Source organism: Cyprinus carpio, chromosome A24 (genome assembly GCF_018340385.1).
Source record: "Cyprinus carpio isolate SPL01 chromosome A24, ASM1834038v1, whole genome shotgun sequence".
Taxonomy (NCBI): domain Eukaryota; kingdom Metazoa; phylum Chordata; class Actinopteri; order Cypriniformes; family Cyprinidae; genus Cyprinus; species Cyprinus carpio.
In genome coordinates this window covers 12,372,788-12,396,573 of record NC_056595.1, presented here as the reverse complement: position 1 = coordinate 12,396,573, position 23,786 = coordinate 12,372,788, and the positions used below count along the sequence as shown (strand labels likewise).

The window sequence follows — 23,786 nt, the reverse complement described above, 5'->3', positions numbered from 1 at the left end:
GCTCCCTCACCCTTAAAACAAAACACCACCCCCATCAAACACCCTGCCTGAGGAACAAAGAGAACAAACCAGCCGCTGGGCCCCGTTCCACTGACATCCAAGCGCTGCTGTCATCTACACTCACCACAAAGAAAAAACCCTTCAAGAAGCTCAGCCAAAAAATGCCAAGTCTGTGATTTATTCCCTCAAACAAGGAAGCAGCTTTCTACATTCTTCTGACACAAAGAGGGTTTAAAAACACATGCATGTTGAATTCAGATTTAGCTTTTTTGTAAAATTATAATTTGGTGAACTGAACGAACAGTCATGGAAGTTAAATAAAGCCATGAGATCACTGACGAAGCCTGAGAATTGTAGATTACCGTATTTCCCAAATTGTTTGTTTTGAGAGTTCAAATATAGCTTATGATGGTTTACATAAAATAACAAATACAACAACCACAGAAGTAAACTGGTTCTTATTGCATGTTCATAACCCCTTTGAACCTGTTAAATCTGGCATTATGCTTTAATAAAATGATCGTATAAATAAAGGCAATAATATAAAAATAAATAAAAGTAAAAATATATTCACTCTCACAAAAAAAAAATAATCTAGACATATATTTTTATATACATTTTTATATAATAAAATATTACATAAAAAACTATATACTCTAACTCTATATAAAAAAACATATACTCTAAAAAACATGTATAATGGTTGTCACACAATATTAAGCAGCACAACTGTCATCATTGATGATAATAATTGTATTAATTAATTAATTAATTAATTTATTTATTTTCAGTAAATCAGCCTATTAAAAGGATTTCTGAAGGATCATGTCACACTAAAGACTGGAGTAATGATGCTGAAAATTCAGCTTTGCCATCACAGGAATAAATTACATTTTAAAATATATTAAAGTAGAAAACTATTTATTTTAGTAATATTTCACAATATTATGTTTTACTGTATTTCTGATCAAATAAATGCAGATGTCTTTCAAATATGTATTTAGGGACTATTTGCCTTTAGTATGTAACTCTAAAACTAAAAAGAAAATGTTTCTCAAGTTTCATCAACTGCAATGCAATAGTACATTAACCTCACTCAAAGGGCAGTTAAGGCAAACACTTAATTAAACTTAACAATGAACCATTTCTGAAGGACAAAAAACCCTTAAGAAGTGTCAATGGACATTCTCGGTGCAACTGGTTTGTAATCCATGCCTGTTCCAGCCAAATAACTCAGACAGCTGCAGGCCGAGCTGAATGCCTGCAAGGCCTCGACGATCTTATTAAAAAAAGAAACAATTACACTGAACTCAAAGTTCCTCGAAGCTGGACGGTGTACCCAAACAGACCCTCTTTCTGTGTATTTTCCTAAACTTTGCCACAATATTTGCCTATGTTTGCATTTAAAATACATCACTTACCCTTCCGAATCTGTTGGCGTAAGATCCCGTGAGCAAGGAATGGAAAACGATGATTGTTTCATCCAAGTCCCAAATGAACACGCGCTGAGAAAAGAAAGAGCAAAATCAATGGCTCACTCAGCATGCAAGATGATCTGATTGTCAATAAGAAGGGTGCATAGATTCATGCGCCCTGGGATCAGCTGATATACAGCACTGATGGTCACCATAGCACCCCGCAACTGCGGGAAGAACCACCAGTGGACAATCCATCTCCTGCCCCCGATGCATTAGCACAATCGATACCAACAAACTAATTAACTAGATTTGTTAACATGCCATGATGTCAGCATGCTAATGGGGCCGAAACCTTCAAGAGATTCAGGTCATGTTAATGAAAAGACCATGAACTGTACATCTCAGATATGATCGAGATATAAATTTACATGAACATTTAACGTAAAAACCATTTTTAAACAATTCTTCACCAAACTGAATTATATATACTGTATATATATATATATAATTATTTTATTTTATAGATATATAGATAGATAGATATATAGATAGATAGATAGATAAATAGATAGATATTTAGTTTTTTAGAAGATATTAATTAAAACATTTTTGAAACCCAGTGAGTGTGTTTACATGCACAACAGTATGCAACAGACAATTTTTGGAAATCTGCTTTTTACAAAACTTAATGCAGGAAAACTATTTACAAGAGATCTGAAATTATCTGTTTGCTTTTTTTTCAGTCTTCATGTCAAAGCATGTGGCATGCACACAAAATAAACAGACAGAAAACCGATTTAGGCTTTTGCATGCTAAGCGTGCAAAACATGCAAAACAAAGCTTTCACCAAAAAAAAGCATTTACATGTTGTAACATGTAAAACTGAGCATGGAAACGCACTCAGCGTCACTCTTTAAACATGTCAATGCATTGTTTTTAAGGTAAAGCAGTGAGCAGAACGGACACTTCTAGATAATCAAAAGTATCTTAAAATCTATCGCTGCCGTTCCAGCCAGATACACTGACAGAGCGGCAGCGGTCCAGTACCTCAAGGTCAGAGTCGGGAGGTGGGGATGGGTTATTGTTCCTCCTTCCCCGGCCACGTGACTTTCCATCTGAAGCCCGACGCAATCGATCTGAATCTGAATCTTTAATGGGGGTTGATGGACTGTGGATTGTACTGTACTCTCCTGCAGGAAAAAAAAAGTAAGGCAAAAAGTATATCAAAAGAGGAAAATAAAAAAGGTTTTCACCTTCACTTTGTGGTTGGATCTGTTTACCTCATCTAGTGTTCAGCGCTGTAGCTGCTGCCTACACGCTCTAATATCATGCTGTTTATCTGATCTCCTTATACCCTAGACACCATTTAAGCTTTAGTAATGGCAATGAGGTTGTTATGCACTATACCATCCTTCCCTAATTACAAGACAAGGCAAATGTAAGAAAAGTTTGAGTCATTGGGGGAGGAAAAATAGATTAAATAACTGGCAATATTCTATAAAAATATGATGATGTCAACTTCTTGTTTATAGAACTAAGCAATATCAATAAATAATAAATAATAAAATCATAAAAATATTACATGCTAGAAGTGAATTTAAGAATCTCTATAAATCTTCTTCTAAATCTTCTAAAAAATAATAAATATGTACTATTAACAATATATATATATTTTAAATTATATAGGTAATTTTATACATTTATATTTCTTAAAACATATAAATGCTAAAATGCTAAAAAGTCTTTTAAATTATATAGGTAATTTTATACATTTATATTTCTTAAAACTAATTATTATAATGTGAATAATAAATATATATTATATAAATATATAATGTATACTTATTTTGAAATTTGCTTTTCAATTTAATTTTAATAAATTTAATAATTTTTAAAATGTAAAATGTTTAATAATTTAAAACTTTTTACAAAATGCAAATATTTAAATCTATTTATTTAATTATGAGATTTAATTATTTCTAAAGGTTAACTTTGAGCGAGTGTTAAATGACAGCAAGAAAATCTAAATGTAAAGAACACTGGAAATTATGCACAATCCACTTATTTCTAAAAATAATTCTCTAATCAGTCCGATAACCAATATGGTACCAATATATTATATTGAATCACAAAAAATGTACCGGTGATTTTCTTTTCCACAAAGTTTATGGACATACCCTTTAATCCTAAACATAATACACTGCAATGAGTAATTCAAAATACGGGTTAAAAAAAAGAATCATTACAGAAAATTGCACATTGGGACTTTTTTTTAGTGCATCACCAGGGTTTAGTATTGCAAAATTAACCAATCACATCTTGTCTTTGCAGGAACTTGTAGTATTAGGACCTCCATACTTTTTTTTCTCCCTCAACCCAGGATTTCTTACCTGCCGGTTGCTCTGAGAGGGCCTGGCTGGTGATCCCTGATGGAGGTTCCTGTAGGGTGTAGGTGGCAGTGGTGGAGGGTGTGGTGGGGCTGGTGTTGTTACTGGTCATGTATGGAGAAGTGTAAGGGCTACTGTTGTAATACTGCGCATACTGACTCTGGCCAAAAGCTGGGTAGGAGGGGTAGTCCTGCAGAAAGACATCAAGGGGGTAATGTGAGATAGCCGCACGCAACGCTGCTACTTTACAGCACAGATTCCAAAACGTAAATGTGAACATATGTCTCCTGAGTGCTACATCTGGACAGCGATCTGTCTTCACTCTTTTTTTCTCTACTTGTGGCATAATTCATACGCGAAAAGAGCAAGAAGGTAATCCTTGTGTACAGTGGTCGTGACATTTAGAGTGATTCATATCATGTGAGTAATATGCGAGCGTACACATGTTCTATAAAGGCTTACAGGAAGAAGGAAAAAAAAAATACTGGGTGCATGTGCCAAGTGGAGGAAATGTGATTTCAACAGACTAGATAGTGAAGGATAGAAATTCAATTACAGCTACCTGTTGTGTACTATTGAATCCAGTTGAGTTTGTGAGGGAATTGCTTCCAGCGTACAGCCCTGAAGTTGTTGTAAAAGTGCCTCCTATGAGAGAAAGATACATAACGGTGAGTAATCGCAATGCAAAACAGAAAGATCAAATCAAATGAGGCTTTGTTTGCAACTGATGTAATTCTGAGGATGATAAGCGTAATATAACCTTCAAAATAAATGACATTTTTAAATTGTAGATGGGGGTCGAGTCAAGCAAGACCTAAACCACCTCAAAGGCATTTAGGAAAAAGCCTTGCAGGTACTATAGGGGCATGAGGGATTGTGTGTGTGTGTGTGTGTTGGTGGGTGGGATATAACCGTGGCTTTATCTTTTCTTTCTTCATATTAGTGATTGAAACTTGGACGACGGTTGGAAAGAAAGAGGAAAGGGGGTTGGGTCTATTATTTCATCCATTGCTATCTTTACAATGACAGACATAGAGAGGGCGGGAGTTTTACCTGACATCATGCCTCTGTTTATATGCATATCTGTTTTCTTTTCAAGCTGCTCAAAGAAGCACCTTCTGGGTAATTAAATCTCTCTATGGAGAGATAGCATCTAATGACTTAATAACATATATGACATGAGTTATAGGGGCGAGACAGCCTGGAGGTACACTGTGTTTCGAGGTACTTCTTGGAGTTACAGTGCTCAAAGTGTGTGATATTTATAAATAAATACAATAAAATGTTGAAATTAAGAGGTTTGGCGTTTTTTGTTTTTCACTGCAATAAATGTTTTTGTTATTACAAAGAGAGTAAAGTACTAAAAAAAAAAAAAAAAAAAAAACGGTATCGGTACCGGTATCGGTTAAAAAGTGAATGGTACCCAACCCTAGCTTAAATCACAGTGGAATTCTAGAGTGGACTGAAAAACTGGTGTAGAAGAATATTCTGGGTGCAGTACAAGTTGAGGTCAATCGACAGAAATTGATTTTTGATTGATTTTTCTTTAAAAAAAGCAAAAGTCTGGTTACAGTGAGGCGCACACAGTGGAAGCAAATGGGGGTCAATCTGTATAGATTAAAATACTCACTTTTCCAATAGCACAGCCAAAAGAAATAAACAATATGATAAAATTTTATATTATCAGTTTTCATTTTAGTTGAAGTTCTAGTATTTTTGTGATGTGCTTTGTATTTGTTATATAATATTTGTAATATTTTTATTTAGCTTTAATTTACATTTATTAATGCATTATTTATAAGTTTTAGTAATTTTAGTATTTCAAATGAAACTATTTATTTAAAAAATTATTTTTATTTATATCTATTTATATTAATTTATTTATTTATATCAGCTAGTTGCACTTGCCCAGGCAAAAAAAAATCTAAATTAATTTTTTTCATCTAATATATATATATATGTATATATATATACGATGAAAAAAAACTAGAGTAAAAAAAGATTTAGAATAAATATATATATATATATATATATATATATATATATATATATATATATATATATATATATATATATATATATATATATATATATCTAAATCTTTTTTTGACTCTAGTTATTCATCGTATATATATATATATATATATATATAGATATATATATATATTCTAAATCTATATATATTTTTTTTTTTTTTTTTTTTATATATATTATATATTTTTTTTTTTTTTTTTTTTCAGGTTTATTTCAATTAAGAAAACATTTTAATAGTGGGTCTTTACATTTTTTAAATAGTGTTAGTTTCAGTTTTAGTGAACTATAACAACACTGCTGTAGAAATGATTAGGCCAACTGAACAGCTGAAATAATAATCAAGTACTTTTATAAAGTTTTATCATTTAAATCATCAAAAATTGTATCCCATTCATTTCTATTGTGTCTCAACATAACCTCGATTTTTGCGTCTTTAAAGAAAATGAGGGATGAGTCAAAACTACTTTTTGTAGGAATCAACATTAAGCAACACATGATGCAGATTGATATTAACATTTACTGAATACAGAATATTTGCATTTTCCCAGAAGCTTTCTTACACTAACAAAACCGGGCAATAAACTAATAAACAGCTGTAATACCTGCTGCTAAAAGATGTGGGTAATCTTGAAATCATCAATCTCTGTACAGCGATCTCAACATAAAATGGGCACAAAATTAACTCAATGTGTTTAAATAAAAGGGGAAACTGGACATTTGTTCAGCAAAAAACAGAAGCAAAGTCTTTCATCTTCTGGTGTTCCAAGAAAATGAGGTCCCTCAGACTGTAACAAACATACAACAGCTTTACTTGTGGACTACTGTCTGACTCAACAAGCAAGTTTGCTTCTTTTTCTTGTTTTTAAAGAACAGCAAGAGGTGCTCTAAAAGCTGTTGACTTCCTCCCCAGACTTGGGCCGTCACATAAAGTGAGACACATGAATCTCCCAATGCACAACAAATTAGCTAAATCCACAGTTCAAAAAGTCATAAAAGCCAGGACTCGTAGGAAAGCAGTTGACTCCAGAGAGAGTCTGGAGCCACATAAAAGCCAAGCAAGACCCCCTCTGGTCCCAAAAGAATGACTCCATGCTGGGGAGAGGCCTGGTTTTTCCCAGGGGCAAAAACTCCCCCGTTCCTCCCCCTCTCCACTCTGTCTTGCTCCAGTTAGTTCACTCAAGACGAGACACTGGCTCTCCTTATGGCCTCTCCAATTGGGAGTCCATTTGCTGTGCTTGATCAGTCCTCTTGCCATGGGCTATGTCTATCATCAGTGCACAATATTTGTAGCAGAAGTTTTGTAGGCCTCTCTAGGGAGCAAGCGATCAAGTCCAGATGGGCTTCTTTAAAAAGCAGTCTGCTGTTCCTCTCACACGGTGTGCAGAACGGAGGGAGGCCCAATTGTTGCTGTAATTATCATCTACTTTGAAAGAAAATCAGTGAGAAAAGCCGCTCTCTTGCTGTTCTCGTGCTTTAAAGCCATTATGGTTATGGAAAAGGAAGCAAAGCTCAAACAGGTGTGAAACTGGAAAATTAATTCCTAATTCATACTTGGATGTACTTAGGAAAATAAAGAAGCCATTAAGAAATCTTAAAATTCATTGGTATAGAGTGATTCACATCTCTGCTAAAGGAGAGAAAATGATCTCTTTATTAATTTAAGCTCATGCTTAAATTGCATATAGATAGATAGATAGATAGATAGATAGATAGATAGATAGATAGATATCTGTATTAAAAGAATGAAGCAAATGAAGTCACCACAATTTATGAAATATACCAGTTATTTTCAAAGATAATAATTACATATTTTTCACTAACACTCTGAATTTTGAGATGAAATAACATCAGTTAACACTCCCATATTCTCTCACTATTTCGTTAAATTTATGATAACCCGACAATCTGTGATGACATTTCAAGCCAGGAAAGTCCTTCTGTGTTACATTTCTGGATCATGATCAGAGGAAGCCAGCGCTGTTCCATTAGACATGAAAGAGCAGAGTAAAAACATTAATTTAATTGCATTCCCTCTAACAGCTGGGTGCAGGCTCGCTCTGCTAGGGTTATGGGACAGCAGTTGGTATCATATAGATGGGGGGTCTACATTTGGCTACCGGGTTGAGTCCAGACCTGCCTAATCGATGAGGCACAGAGAGGAAGCCAACAGAGACAGACTGGCCTGGTTGATGGTCATCTGTCATCTGCTCTTGCAGTTAGTGGCTAATGTGTTTATGGCTGCGTGGGCCTGAAAGAAGTCTGAAGGCACCTCAGTTTTGGACTTGAACAAACTCAATGCAGTGTCATTGTGAGATGACAGTTAAAGAGATAATTCACAAAAGAAAGACAGAATTCAGAGCAAAATCTTAAAATGAAACAATGCATTTCACCAAAATACCCTACTGTGATTAGCATATGATTTTGTAATGTATCATCTGAAGGTTAAACAAGGTCCTTTAGGTGTAAAAATTGACTAAAATTACTAAAATTTGGCATAAGACACTATTAAACAGACTGGATGCATATTTTGGGTTTTATACTTTCATGACATTTAGTTTCATTGGACTTGAAAGGTGTGAACAGGCCTTTAAACTTCTGCGGTTGGGACAGGGTAACACTTACAACCCTGGTGATGAAGCAGCATCAGCAGAAGCAGAAAGTTTCTACTTATGAGGCATGGAAAAGAAGCTTCAACAGACCACATATGTCATATTATTTATTGTGAGATGTTCTGGATAGCGTTCAAAAACGTGGAGATGTTTCTACTGTCACACATTATTTTGAGATTAGAGAGCTCAGACCGGTGCTAACTGTTGGAGGCTCGAAGGAAAACACTAGAGGGAGAAAGATGGGAGAAAAAGAACGACAGAAAAAGCCTGTTGGTTTTGGAGTTGGGACAATGTTTCCTAAAGGAAAAAAAAGAAACACTAGGTGGTGGAGATTTTGCCTGATGCACGTTTAATTCCCAGTACGCAAGTGTGACTTCCATGAACTGACCTCAAAGAAGAGAGTCACGGGTGTTCCTTCTAAAGCAAACATACTTAAGAACGTACATGGTCGAGCGCAAAGGAGAAAAAGACCGGTCTTAAAGAGAAAAAAGGGATTTTTTCCATCTGTGTTGGTTCTCTTCAGGCCTAATGCAAAAAAGACTGTGTCTAACTACAACCTAATACAACCATCAGCTCGGGGATGTTATGAATTGGTCCGTGTCTGCCAATAATTGCGTCCTTTTTTGAAGGGGGCCTGAGAGGAATCACGGCTCTATTTTGTCACTCCACCAGGAAGAGCAGAAGAGGAAAAGAGTAGAGGGTGATCCTGACCTTGCATCTGGTAACTGTAGGGTGCTTGTCCCGTCTGAGGCGTGGAGAAGCTGGAACTGTAGCTGAGGAAGCCGCTCTGGCCTGGAGACTGAGCCTGGGTCAGTCCGCCCTCTGTCTTGATGCCTGCCCACAATGGACCTAAATCAGTTAGTGACACCAGAGCAATATGATGCACAATGCTCAGTGTTACTCCTTCCACGTCAATCAAGAATGAAAGATAATGGTGGCTTGTTTCACACTGGGCCATGGTTCAAGCAACCTTTGCATTGAAGCATTTGTGCCAAACTCAGCATGGACTTCCAAGAATTTGCTGGACGGAGTTAAAACAAACCTGTTTTTTGATTAGATTGAATCAGGGCCCAATGCAGGTTTGCGATTTGCTTCCACTCAAACAAACATGTGAACCCTCAGGAGCTTATTCGAGATTGTTATACAGTACTAAACAACATTATCTGTGCGCATATTTTCACAAAGGTTTCATAACGTCCAAACCCTTGGAAAAACATTTCTAGCTTGAATTGGGTTCTCACAGTGTGTAGACGAGAAACTGAAATCTTTATATCTCCCTAATCTGTCGAACTAGCAAAAAATTAGTAACTGTCTGAGGGAGACACTGAGTCTGCAAATGCAAAACAAAAGGTCAGCAGAGTCCCAAGTTTCGATTGAAGGTGGGAAAGAAGCTACCAAGGGCTGAGTTAAGCGTTAGCCTAATCTTAGTGATCAGCACATTGTTAGCTAAGTTTCGGAAATAATCTTAAATCTACACGCAAAGTATGAGACAAAACGCTAGAAATGCTAAATGCTAAAGTTAAACTGCATCTCATCTGATGACTTTCAATTCAATTAAATGCATTAGAAGGACCAAAAAACATTAAATATTAGTCATAATCTTCAAAAATTAAGGAAATATCTGAAACGTAAGAGTCGTATTACAAAACCCACTAATGAATAATAACTAGGTAACCTTCATCCAGTAGATATAATTTATTTATGAAATGTAGCAAAATGAATATTATAAAATGATTATTTGCCAGAAATGTTTTAAATATTATTCTCAAAAAATAAAATAAAAATTCAAATAATTAAAACTGTTAAATTTTCCATTTCCATAAGTAAATACATAAATAAATAAATTATTTATTAATATTATTAATATTATTATTATTTTTTTTTTTTTGCATTTTTAGTTTTAGTTTAGTTACTATAGTATTATGGCAGAAAATAGATTAAATGTTTTCTAAGGGAGGGAGTTCATCTGCTTGAGTAAAAAAGCAAAGCACAACCTGGATTACAAAGCTTTAAAAGACAGAAAAGAACAAACTGGATCAGTTACCATAGGCTGGAATCCCATAGGGCTGGCCTGGCTGAGGGTACGTGCCATAGGCAGCAGCCTGCTGCATTCCTGTGGTGTACTGCGTCTGTCCGTACGCGGCCATATTTTGGGCGGAAGGAGTCGGAAGAATGTGTGGATAGGGTCTGCTATTTGAGAGCATAGTAAGAGAAAGGGAGACATGTATTTTTACCCAAAAGCTCATATCGAAAAATTAGCTCAAAGACAAATTCTCTGTGATTCTGCTACTTAATCATAACTATTTGGCCAAGCTGTGAAACAGAGAGAAATCTAGCCATTAAGCAGCTGATATACATTGCAAAAAGAAAAATAATTCACGAGGGAAATTTTTGCAAGATAATAATTACAACAGATTTTGAAGTACGCAAGCTGCAGACATCAATGAAAACAATACAGCCGGAGAGTCCAGAATCTGGCAGAAGGATCTAATTAAAGGCGCAAATGAAGTTGGATGCTGCTTATTTTTTAAAGAAAATAAAAGAAGTCTTACTTGGAAGGGTAAATCTGGGGAGAGAACTGGTGAGTTTGTCTTGGGCTGAAGCCACTGGTTCCAATGGCTGTGGAGAGTTAAAAAGAAAAGAGGCAAGAACATATTCAGACATTAAAAAATAAGGTAAATATTATTCTTTGCCAACAGAACTTCTGGAATCCAAGGAAACAGTAATTACATTGCATTACACTATTTATTTCACTAACCTTATTTTAAGTTGAAAAATTAAGAGCAATAACGAAGGAAAATAATCAGGTAATATGGGAGCGTTTTCTGCTGACTGTATACATAAAAACCTACACAGGATGGAAAGAACTAGTGTCCACAAACACGCACACACACGGAGCTGGGAATGATGTATGGTTGTGCACACTGGAGGGTTTAAAGTGGACTGTACAATGAGAAATCAGCGGGCCTGATTACAGGTAAGTAGTACACATAAGGAGCCTTCATTAGACACATACCGACCCTGTGGTTCCCAGCCCTTAATAACGGTGTGGAGGGCCACTTAGTTAACTCACACAAACACTACAGAGGAACATGAGATCTTTTGATGTCCCAGTGAATGCATGGCTTAAGTCTTGAAAATTGAGCTTAAATTCTGGTGCCCTTATAAAAAGTAAATTTCATCGGGGAAATAAAAATAAAAGTAAAAAATTAAAATTATAATAATTTTATTATATTAAAAGTATTTAAAATTGTTGTTGCTGTTCTTTTAATATTTTAAATGAATTAAAATGATAATAATATTATAATATTATTAGTATTTTAATCATTTTTCTTATATTATTTACAATGAACATTATTATAAAATTATTTTAAAATAATGCATGTATTATTATTATTATTATTATTATTATTACTAAGTGTTTTATTATTACTACTATTAATATAATATCATGTAAAATTAGTTGGAATTTTTATCTTACAAATTGTAATTTGTTATTATTATTGCTGTTGTTATTATATTTGAATATTGTTTTAAGTGAACTAAAATTATTTTAATATTATAATATTACAATATTATTATTTGTTATCGTTTTTGAAAGTTTTTTTAAATTGTTTGCAATAAAAATTACTATAAAATTATTTTATATATTTTATATAATAATAAAATTATATATTTATTATTACTATTATTACTATCTATTATTACTACTACACTATTATCAGTTGGAATTTTCATGCATATTATTATTTTTTATTTATATTTAAAACTATACTAAAAATTAATAATATTGTTCAATATAATATAATATAATATAATATAATATAATATAATATAATATAATATAATATAATATAATATAATATCTAGATATAATACCTATGTATTAAATATTAGTTTTTAAAAATAATAACTATTACTTATAATATTACTAGGCTTACTAACTTACTATTGCTGTTTTTAGACTGCTAAATATAAGCCTCATCCTTTATGAATTACCATTTGTAGGGTTTGGCTGTCTTTTCTTTAGGGTGGAGGTATTACAAATATTGCGATTCTCTTGCCTTGTGTGTATAATTGGCTGTGACATCTAAAGTAAGGGTTAGTTAAGGAGCTCTTGCTCTATGTAACTGTATTCTTTGCATCCTGAAACTGGGGCCTTTTCCACACACTTCAGCACCTGGTCTGGACAAACACTGAACCTCTGCACTACTGCATCCCCTGAGTATAAAACAGTCTCATATGACTTCAGTTCATTCATATGGTCAGAGATAGAAGTCCGAGCCATGATTTATATGAGTCTAACATAAAGGTATCAAGTACTTAGTCAAATAGGTAGGGAAATAAGACAAATTAGCAGGAATGTAATACTTCATGAAGAGTTCTCGCATTTGCTTAGTAAGTAATGTGAGGAGTCTATAACATGTAGTGGACCTACCTAAATTTGTATGCTTAAATTTGAAAATAGACCATTGAGAGTACAACGCTTTTGACACAATGCAAGCGAAGTAGTTTTGTGGTTCCGAAGTGTCTTAGAAATGGAGTACAAACAGGCATTTAATACCACTTTAGGTCTCTGGTCTTATCAAATTCTATTGTTTTGGTGTAAAGTTTTGTGTTTTTGTAGTTTAGAAAGGCATTTCACAATTTACGAGCCATGCATCTAAAACCTAAAGCATGTGCGGGCCACCAGGATGGGGTGTCACTCGATTAGGGCCGAGAAGGGGGCTGGGAGGGTCCTAACTCAACGCCTGTTGGCATGGGAACTGAGACAGAGCCTCACAGTACTAGAGTTCCAGCCACAGGGCCACTTCCTGGGCCTCTGCTTATCAGTAACCCATCATCTCCCTCCAGTCAGCTCTACAGCTTTGAGTGTGTGCGTGTGGTACCTGATCCTGAGAAGCTGTCTAGAGAGCCGTCTGCTACAGAGGTGGCGATTTCACTGCTGCTCATTGGCTCTGTTTTAACTGCAAGCAGAAGGAAAGCAGAGCATTTGTGACGCTGCAGTAGTAAAGCCGGTTGTCAGTCACACTACAGGCAAATGCCTTTCTGCTTGTAAAATCAACAGACTTAATCTTAAAGTAATGCGCAAATTTAAAGCATAGCCAAAAAACAAACTTTTGTAATGTCAAAGTGCTCATTCAGATGGTTTTATTGCCTCACAATGTGAAAAGGATCATTAGGTGGATGGGTTTTGTAAGGGTGGCGTAATGAAGAGGGCTTCTATTGAGATAATACAGCTTTCAGGTTTGACAGCTCTATCCTGGCTAACTCACAGGAGAGGCCAACAATTAAAGCTAATCTCTTCTACAAATAAGACAAGGACACTTCCCTTCCAATACACACAGCTCTTGTGTTGACTTAAGGACAAAAGCCATACTAAACACTATTATATAAAGGCATAAACCAGTCTACTTCTGGCAGAATGACATGAAAAAAATAAAAAATCGATAATTACTTTTTTAAATATATATAAAGAAATACATAACAAAATATGCTGTTCTTTTAAACTTTATATTCATAAAATAATCCAATTTTTTTGAAAGAAATTCATTACAAAATATGCTGTTCTTTTAAACTTTATATTCATAAAATAATCCTGAATAAAAATTAACAAAAAATATTAAGCAGCACAATTGTTTTCAACATTGATATTAACAAGAAATTTGAATAGAGCATCAAATCAGAATGATTTCTAATTGCTGGTTGAATTTTGAAGGAATAGTTACCAAAAATTCAGCTTTGCCATAACAGGAATTAATTAAGAAATATATATACAATATATAAATATATTAAAATAGAAAACAGTTTAAATAAAATAAAATAAAATAATACATATATAAAAAATATATATAAATGATATACAGTACTGTTATTTTTAATTAAATAAATGCAGCCTTACTTTATCATAAAATAAATAAATGCAGCCTTGGTGAGCATAAAATAATTCTTTCAAATACATTTTAAAATCTTACCAACCCCAAACCTTTAAATGTTAGTTATATATATATATAAATATTACTTTTTTTAATTTATTTGTTAACATTTAAAAAAAAATAATAATAATACATTGATAACATTGATCTTTTATTTAATGCAAAATGATGTATTCTTAATAATATTAGTCACTTGATTTCTTACCGGAAGGGTTTTATGTAGCATCAAGGGAAAACAGGCAAAAAAGGTGGAATTTAATGGCAGGAGTAAATTGTGGAATGCATGGACGTGCAGCATAATTGATATGTCAAGGCAATGCATGGTGTATAAAATGTGTTTGACCCAACCGCTCCGAACTACAATAAGGGCAACCGGGAGACGATTTCACAGCATTTAGACAGGCCCGGATCTTTGAAATGAATCCATCTCTGTCTCAGGAGGGGGTGGGGTGGAGGTTTACATTTATGAAAACAAAATTCACAATGTGGGTACAGAGTCATGCCCACTGAAATCCCTCATGGCTGAGGTAGCCATCAGCTTGTCATGTCGAACATGTTGCAGCTATGCTCTCCCTCAAAGGAACACATGTCGATGGGGAGCGGTTTGAATACGTCCCAACGCTCCCCCCACCCCTCCTTCTCAAAGCGATATGGGAAAATAGTGGCACGGCACATGCAGGAACTAGTGCAGTCAAGTCTTATCACATACCACACATAACCATAAAACCGTCCTGCAGAACATCAAATAAAAAGCTAAACGCACAATACGCGTGCCTACAGCTTTACCATTCATTGACAGTCTGGAATCATAGCCAAAAAGTCTCAAACCATGCTTTCAACAGATTCACCATAACACAACACAGAATGCCAAACAAGAGTCCAAATGAAAGGCACAATAGTTGAAGAGATGTGAGCACATCAAATTGGCTTTTCACATTTGTAAATATAATCAGATGGAATTGTTAGGATTGCCTCAGGCTAAAATGACTATATAACGTGTGTAATTTCACATATGACGCCAAGTATTGTCCTTTCATTGTTTCGCCAGAACTGCACAAACCTGCAGCGGACTGTGAACTAGAACTTAACAACCAGTCAGCTGTGGTAAGCATAGTGATGTTATCACCTATAAGGAGAAAGAACGGGACAGGACACATGACAATCTGCACTGTGACAGGTTGGGGCTTATCACTACAAAAATATATGAAAACCACAGTCAAGATTACATAATGTAAACTACTTCAGAGATGATTAAAATTCTTATGGGCTGTAACATTATCCGTGAAGCTCTGCAGTTTATATAGTGCACGCATGAAGTCATTTTTAAAACGTATTCATGTAGCGCTAAAGTGCAATGATGCATTTGCAAAAATGTATATATAAAATATAATAGCAACAAAATTGAGGTCAGGGAAACAGATACTTCAAATTCATGTATATTTCAATTTAATTTGACTAAAAAAAAAGACTAGATTACAACAGTCAGAATGAAGTATATGAATCCCCGTGTTATGACAAGTATATCACACGATGTTTAACACAGATGCAACTTTTCAGCGCATAAATGTTACACAAAGGGAATGTGCCGGTTAAAAACCGTGTGCTGTAGCACTTTGGTAATTTGGTTAAATATTTGGTAATTAAGGTGTGTGGTCCGCCAGAGGCTGAGGAGACATACCTTCAGTGCCATTTGGTGTCATGGAATTGTTATTTATATGTGAGTTGTCGAGGTTGGGACCGTTTGGGGACTCACTGCTTCCACTTACTCGGCTGTGTGGACTAGCTAGATCCTGCATTTCCATAGACCTGAGAGGAAGAAACACACAGACGGTCACATGATACTGAATGACACATGCACACACACTCAAACTAACATGTACTTCAAGATCTGAAATGTAAGTGATCGTTCAAAATATATATTAATTACATTAACAATCAACAATAAAAACTGATTACAGTTTGTGTATGTATATTATAACAGATGTATATTTAAAATCCCAACATTTACTTTTTTATGTAGCTTAATTTGAGATACATTTAATACCTATCCATTAATTTTACAAACAGCATCAAATAACAAAATAATAGTAAAACAGTACTATAACAACAACAATTTCATAATTTTATATTGTTATTATTATTATTTAAAAACAACATTAATTAATTCAAATTATTTCAATAATACTTGACTAAAAAATATGGCTTTCTCAAAACCAAACTACAATAAATAAGAACATTCCAGCAGCTCTCCAGAGAAATCCGCTTAACAAGGGCATTCCCTTGATGCACATCAAATGACATTTGACACAAATTTAACAATTAATGAGACATCTGATGATTGATTGGCTTTCTCATATTAAGCATTAAAAATTAATCACCACTAGCCCCGCAGCGTACGCTGCAATTTTCATACAGTACGTTCATTTCCCCCAGCGATCTCTGATCTGAAGCAGCAATAGCCAGGGCTGTGTGAGAGAGAGATGTGTGATGTCGAGGCCTCAAACCTCAGCGAGAGCGACTGAAGAGTTCACTAAAGCATGCTGTTTGCTCTGGCGAGCGTCTTAATTGTTTCTTTGTTTATGTACCGAGGACCACGCCACTGAAAACATTATTCTACTGGCTCCATCGCACACTCACTGGATCTTTTTATGCATAGCAAATGGAAGGTCAGGCCAGTGGGCGTCTGCGGTCGGATGTATGTTACGGGTGTTTGTATGTGATGTGAACGCGATCGCAAAACTAAAACACACATCAGTCTCCAGAAAAGCATTATTGCGCTAATTGCGCCAAAAACATGATGCCTTGCGTGCCGCTCTGCCAGAATCAATTAGGAATGGTTGTGTCACTGCTATCAACAAACATTTGCAGTTTTATGAATAACAAAGAGGAGGAAATAAGTAACGTTTTATCAGCGTAGATTATCATACCTCTTTTTAGGCGTCGTTCTTGATCGGCTATAAAATATCCGTTACAGATGGTCGCAGTTAAAATGGGAAAAATAATCCATGCCATAGAGATGTTAAAACTAGACTTGCTTTTCAAACAACGTCTGTTTCCGACACAAAGCTTATATGTCAAATGTTTTCCTTCTCTAACACCTCTAACTCTCTCTGTCTTGATTTGTTCACACCTCCAGCAGTTTATAAAAACGTCCAGACACCTTCTCAAGAAGTCCTAAGCATTTCAGAACTCAACTTTGCAAAACAAGTGGCTGCTTTTCAGTGATGCCGCTGGCAAATCAGCTCTCTTTTACCTGAAGCTGGACGGACCTTAAGCATCTCTGTCAAATAGTGTTTTTTCCCCTCTCTTTCTTTCTTTGTTTCTTTCTCCCTATCCCTTTTTCCACCTGCCAGGACCCTAAAAACAATATCACTCCTTGTTATTTCAGCTCGATGTCTCTGTGAAGAGCCATCCGTGACACAACAGACGTTGTCTGAGAAAACATTTTTGTTATTCTCGCACAGAATGGGAAGAGAGGAGTCGGTGGAACAGAGAGGCACATTGTCTATAGGCTCAACCCCTCCACCGTTGTTTCCTCCTTCCCAGGTCTTCCCTCCTCCCGAACCGAATGACGGTAAGGTGATTCATCATTGGTCTACGACAGCTGCAAACTGGATTAGTCCTCCCCCAATCAACATGCAAAGCAGCTTAGCCAAGGTAAGCAGGAAAAGGAGGGGTGGGTGACCGGGGGGAGGAGGAGGGGGGGGGCTTTGGGGGTTAGTTTTGGGTGAGCGAGTGGGGGGCGCCTGCTCAGGGTCGCTGCCGCTGTTGCCTCTGGAAGTGTGTGTCTGGGTGGGTTGGGGGGTTAGGGGGGCTGAGAGAGATGGGACTTTGTTGAACAGAAGCTAGTCAAGCATGACACCCCTAGCATCTTTCATCTGCAATTGACACTATCTGAAATTTATCTACAATCCCTCTCCAGGCGCACTGACAGTTCCTAATGATGGTCAGGGGGATGACTGGGACTTTGCCTGAGGGTTTGGGGGACGGATAGATACTACTGAGTGCATATTATGTGATAAGTCGGAGTGGAACGTATTGAGTGTGTCTTGCATGACAAATTGGAGAACTTATTGAGTGCATCTTATCAGAGTGGAAGGTTTTGGATGTATATTGTATAATAAGTCGGAGTTGAACGCATTGTGCGCATCTTGTATAGCTGGAATGGAACCTATTGGGGCACATATGCTTTCTATGAAACTTCAAATGCTGCTATTACTCTTTTTAGTTGACAATTACGTACTGCCGTCCACCTCTCCGCTAATACCTGCGGCCATATTACCCAATATCAGACCGGAGCCAAATCGTTGGATCTAGGTCACAGTTATTCAGCCTTTCCACCAAAAATGTCTGAAAAATCCCTGCATGCATTTTTAATGCTGGGCTGTTTTCATGATGTAGTAACCCGAGCTGTTTGGTCGTGCTGTTTTTTTGCCCCCCTCTTCCCACAATGGCTATGCAGTGATGAATAATGGTCAAGTTTTTCCAAATTTCTCCTTCAATCTTCCTTCTCTTGACCCTGTCTAGTCACATTAACACAGTTTTGCGCTCTAAAGTCGTTCCTTACATCATCCGAAGCTTGGGAACAATGCTTTGACTTTCTATAAAAAGTCCAACACAGCCGCTTCACTGCAAGAAATGGGAGATGTAGAAGGAGGGACGCTGTACGGAGAAATAAAGACCTTGCTTCGGCCTGCATTCAGCGCCCTGGGCTTACGAGGCATTATGCATGCCGGTCTCACGGCAAAGCCCCTCATCCAGCAGGTGATTTTCACCAGGTGAACGGGGAAGGGAGGGGCTGTACTGCTAAATATTTATTGTTTAAACAAAAAAGGAGTGCATTCAGCATCTTTGATGTGCGCTTGAATTCAACCTGAACTAAGCCGTCTTTGAAGCTCTCGGGAACAAAGACCTGCGTTGGAAGTGTCATCAAAAAAGCCAAACATGCTTCACTCACGACTGTTTGCACGGCTTTTTGTCTCGCTTTGGTTATTTCAAGCACTGCGTTTCCATCGGCAAACACTGCCGGGCTTTTAACATTGATGATTATAGAGCACGCGGGCTGTCTGAGCCGCTCCGATACGGATGAGATTCACCTGAATACTTCAATTCTGATGTAATAACAAGCAAGACTGAAATATTTGCTGGTATTTATTATACTGTGGATTTTTTGTCAATTATATGAGGTGTGCAGTTACATTTTGGGGATTATAAGCAAATTATATTTTTCAAATTCGAAATTTTTTATAATGAAACCTTAGCATTTATTCGCTTTCCAGCCACGTTTTAAAATATTGTAATTTTATAGGGCAAGACATGCATGTCTCTTTTTGAATTTTATAGACTATGCAAAACATGTGTTGTGGGTTACTAGTTTTGAAAAACAACGCTTTAATCAAAATAACTTTAAAACAACTAATCCCAATTTAAGCTGGTCAGTTGAATCCACATGGTGGCCCAGGAAAAATAAATCCACTTGCAAAGAATGTCGATGTAGACAACAATTAAAGACAGATGTGACTAGATTTAGACACAGTTTACAAAATGCTACACTTCACTGGACTTGATGAGCATAGAGCAAAGAAATGTGCACAACCAACAAAACACTGATTACATAAAAAAAAAACCCTAAAAAAAAAAACATAATGAGAAATGTGTACCTGTAATATCATGTTTTCCCCCTTGTAACTGAATTATGAATTTAAAATTGTGAATGTACTAAAATACTATATGTTATTATAAAATGTTATTAAATACTGATACACGAGGCCCATAAAAATATATATCATTTATCAAATCAAAGGACACGTATATGTGGGAACACACACTTGGACACATACCCATAAAAAAGTTTGGTTTTTAATTTTTCATTAATTGAACAGACAATTTAAACTTTTAAAATTTTGTGTAATTAAAATCTTAATTCCCGCTGCGGTTCGTTCATAGGCAATTTGTCTCTTCCATTTTGTTCAATCTGACATGGAGCTCAAGCGACGGACAGCGCAGCTACATTAAATCTGTTAATTCTGATCTCTTCAAGCCGCTAAATTATTTCCAGAAGTCCATCCGCTTTAAGTGTCCATCAGAGAAGATTTAAGGTACACATCTGATCAATTTCACCCCACCGCAGTCACAAAAAAAAAAAAAAAAAAAAAAAAAAAAAAGTGCTTACACTGAGAACATGTAAACTGTTATTTAAAAAAAACATAAAATTTTCATGCATTTTTTCTCTTCCTTTAACTTCACATAGCAAAAACACTGCTTTGCAAATTAATTTAAATTTAAAAAGAAAAAAAAAACATTATATTGTTAGTCATTTGCATTTAATTTATTTTCCTCTCTTTTCTTTTTTTCACTCTACAAAAACGTGCATCTTCATAAACATACTAAAAGCAAAAAAAAAAAAAAAAAAGACACTCAGGTTTAGCTCATCCTTTGCTCCTATGCTTAAGTAAACAAACTCCTTGATTACATGTAAACAAACACAAAGGAATTGTGGATGTAGAAGATCCGTGATCAATTGAGCTTCTCAGCCTTATTTCCTGCTCCCTGAGCGACGTTTTCCTGAGACCAACAGTGGCATGTTAACAAAATAACACTCTACTGTATTTAGTAAACAACTAATGGCCACAAACCATTTCCGCTGTCTCTGTCTCGTAAACAGTGGAGCGCAGCAGTTTCAATTAACCCTGTGTCTTTCACCACGCACCGTTTCCAGCTCAGGCGCACACATACGGAAAGCATTGGGCCTTCGGCAAACAACGGCACGTCGTGGGGCTAAACGCACGAGGGCTTATCGGAGAGAGCTTAATGCAGTCGAACTTATGCCTTATTAAAACAAATACAGTGTGTAAACGGTCCAAATCAAGCAGCCCATTATGAGGTAATTAGATAAGCGGGGTTATTGTTTGAAAGGAACACAGAGAGGGCGGCTGGAGGCAACACCGTATGAACACACTCTGGAAAAAACAACACAAGCCGGGAAACAGCTGCCGAGGGATAACTTTTCAAATATTATATGTTTTTTACTAAATTACTGTACAAAAAAATCAAAAATACCAGATGGAAGTGAGAAGAATATTGTCCTGCATAATTACACATTTTACTGGACAACACAAAATGTTAAATTCTCAAAGAAACTTTATTCTCAGATAGACAACGACTCTTTCAAAAATTTACGGGTGTCTTGGTTTAGGTGGCCGTCTGCCGATGTCTTACAAGACACCAATCTGGCTGTCTGTCTACCCTTAAGCATTCCTTCCTGCAGCAGATGGCATTGCATGCCAACTGCTAAAACTGAACTGGTTTTGTTTATTCTGCCAGCTGAATAGAATTGTGGGTTTTACTTGCTGGACGGAAAATAGAAACTTATTATCTTGGACTCAAAATGGGGTCATTATTTACAATGAAGTCTCTCATTTCAGTGCTTTGTACACCTGTTTTAAAGTATCAAAAAAGATAGTCCTCACCCGAGGGCTAAGGAAACGCAAAAAGGTGAATTTGAAACGGGTGAAGGTGTGAATCAGGTGCGTGAGCTCTCAGGTGAAAGAGAGAGTCACTGGGGATTTAAATTTGAGCGGCAAACAGTGACAAGATGCTTTTAGCGTGGTCTTAAAATTTTAAAACTGTTTAAGCAGTTGCTGTATTTTTTTTTAGGGAATTATATGTTTAAATAGACTGTGTATTTACCAGAAAATTTTAAATGAAATTGAAATTGGAAATTTGTAGCAACGTGAACTCAAAACACTACAAAATGTCACTTTAAAAAAAAAAGGTTTAATAATTGATATAGGAATTAGCTTTTTATTAACTTTAATATCTGTTTTGAAAATAGTCTGTCAAAATATACTACAGCAATATTAATATTGTACCTATTGAAAATTGCATTTAAGTGTAAAACGAATAGTTTTACTGTTTATATTTTAGACTTTTATTAAATATATTAAAGTAAAACAACAGTATTGAGGATTTAACAGTACATTAAGTGTAGAGTTAAAAAAAGAAATGTTGAGAGATAACTTATTTGCTGGAATAATTTGTTGCCGGTTTTAAAGGACTGCAATTTTGTCATTCAGAAAACTGACTGACGGACATAAAGAAGTCTTTATTAAAAAATATTTCAATTTAATCTAGATCTTGATTATGTGAAGTTAGAAGACATAGCTGCAAATAACCCATTTAACTCTAAAAATGACATAAAAAGTTCAACACGGGATGTGTAAAATAATAAAAGTAGAAGAAAATGCTGTTAAAAGATAACCAAAAATAGTACTCACTACAATTATAGTAGAATCCTTGCACTTTTTCTTTTATTCCTCCTTTTTAACAATCTTCCGTTGAGTGTCTGTCCGTTCCAGAGCAAATAAAGAACTTTTTTTTTTTTAAAGAAACTTCTCTTAGAGTTGACTTTAAACACGCAGATCAGCGATAAAAGACAACTTTTTTCTTTTTCATTTTAAGGGTGAAAAGTCATGGAGCCCAGTGTTAGATCTCAAGAGACAGACTCCGAGCAAGAACGAGAGTTGTCCGATTACTGCTGCAGGCAGTGACTAGCTAGTGTCTGAGGAAGAGAAAAAAAAAGAGTGAGAGAGAGAGCCGGTTGAGAGAGACAGAGAGGGAGAGAGCGAGAGAGAGAGGGAGGGAGCATGCAGTTTGAAAGCGCAGAAAGTTGCTCGCTTCTCTCTCTCACAGGAAGACTTTAGTTTGGAGGAGGCACTGGGGAGTTTTCTTCACACTAGTCCTCCATATGTCATTCACTCACAGCTTTAAGCAATATAGCCTTCCTCTAGATTGTCTCAATGATCCTAAGACAAAGAAACGGCAGATCCTGCATGCATCTCTGCTAGTCTGCTGGATCCTGTGGCTCTGCACACACACAGCCCCAGGGCGCAGCTTTTTCTCTCTCTCTCTCTCTCTCTCTCTCTCTCTAGTTTATTATTATTTCCTTCTTCCCACAAACCGGTTCTTTTATTTGTGGTTGATTCTCTCTGGTTTGCCCCTGACAAAAGGATCCTAGTAGGTATTCATTAAGTAAATATAGTTTGTAAAAGATGGAGCTAATTTTATTGGAGCAAACTGGTTCGTCCGATCAGCGTTATAGTGGAAGCCCTCCATCAACAAGTAGACTGTTCACTGCTGTTTGCAAGGTAATGACTGTCGTCTGTCTGCTCCAGCTTATTACTTCATTTGTTTCCAAAGTTTACCTTCACTGCTCCCTGACAATGGAATACTACCAAATGCTATCTATTAGTATTACATAAAGAAATGCATTCCTTTTGTGGATGTGGTGTGAATCTCAATATAACATATATGCATATATAAACTTACATCGTAATGAACATTCAGTATATACACATTTATTAAAATATATGCAATTTCATTCAATTTTTATCTAGCTAGATA

The 23,786-nt window shown here is 35.8% G+C and overlaps 1 protein-coding gene across 1 annotated transcript in view; it reads right to left on the bottom strand.

Annotated features, from left to right (window-relative positions):
• Positions 1-23,257, bottom strand: part of LOC109052752 (EYA transcriptional coactivator and phosphatase 1) — a 44,517-nt gene extending 21,260 nt beyond the window's left edge. The window contains exons 1-11 of the mRNA XM_042714215.1: positions 22,661-23,257; positions 16,063-16,190; positions 15,445-15,510; positions 13,338-13,415; positions 11,001-11,067; positions 10,493-10,638; positions 9,160-9,282; positions 4,368-4,450; positions 3,809-3,995; positions 2,466-2,608; positions 1,422-1,505 (exon numbers count right to left, since the gene is read on the bottom strand). Of these exons, the coding sequence (XP_042570149.1) occupies positions 1,422-1,505; positions 2,466-2,608; positions 3,809-3,995; positions 4,368-4,450; positions 9,160-9,282; positions 10,493-10,638; positions 11,001-11,067; positions 13,338-13,415; positions 15,445-15,510; positions 16,063-16,186 (1,101 nt within the window). The 5' untranslated portion in view covers positions 16,187-16,190; positions 22,661-23,257. The remainder of the gene's footprint in view (positions 1-1,421; positions 1,506-2,465; positions 2,609-3,808; positions 3,996-4,367; positions 4,451-9,159; positions 9,283-10,492; positions 10,639-11,000; positions 11,068-13,337; positions 13,416-15,444; positions 15,511-16,062; positions 16,191-22,660) is intronic.
• Positions 23,258-23,786: the final 529 nt, after the last annotated feature.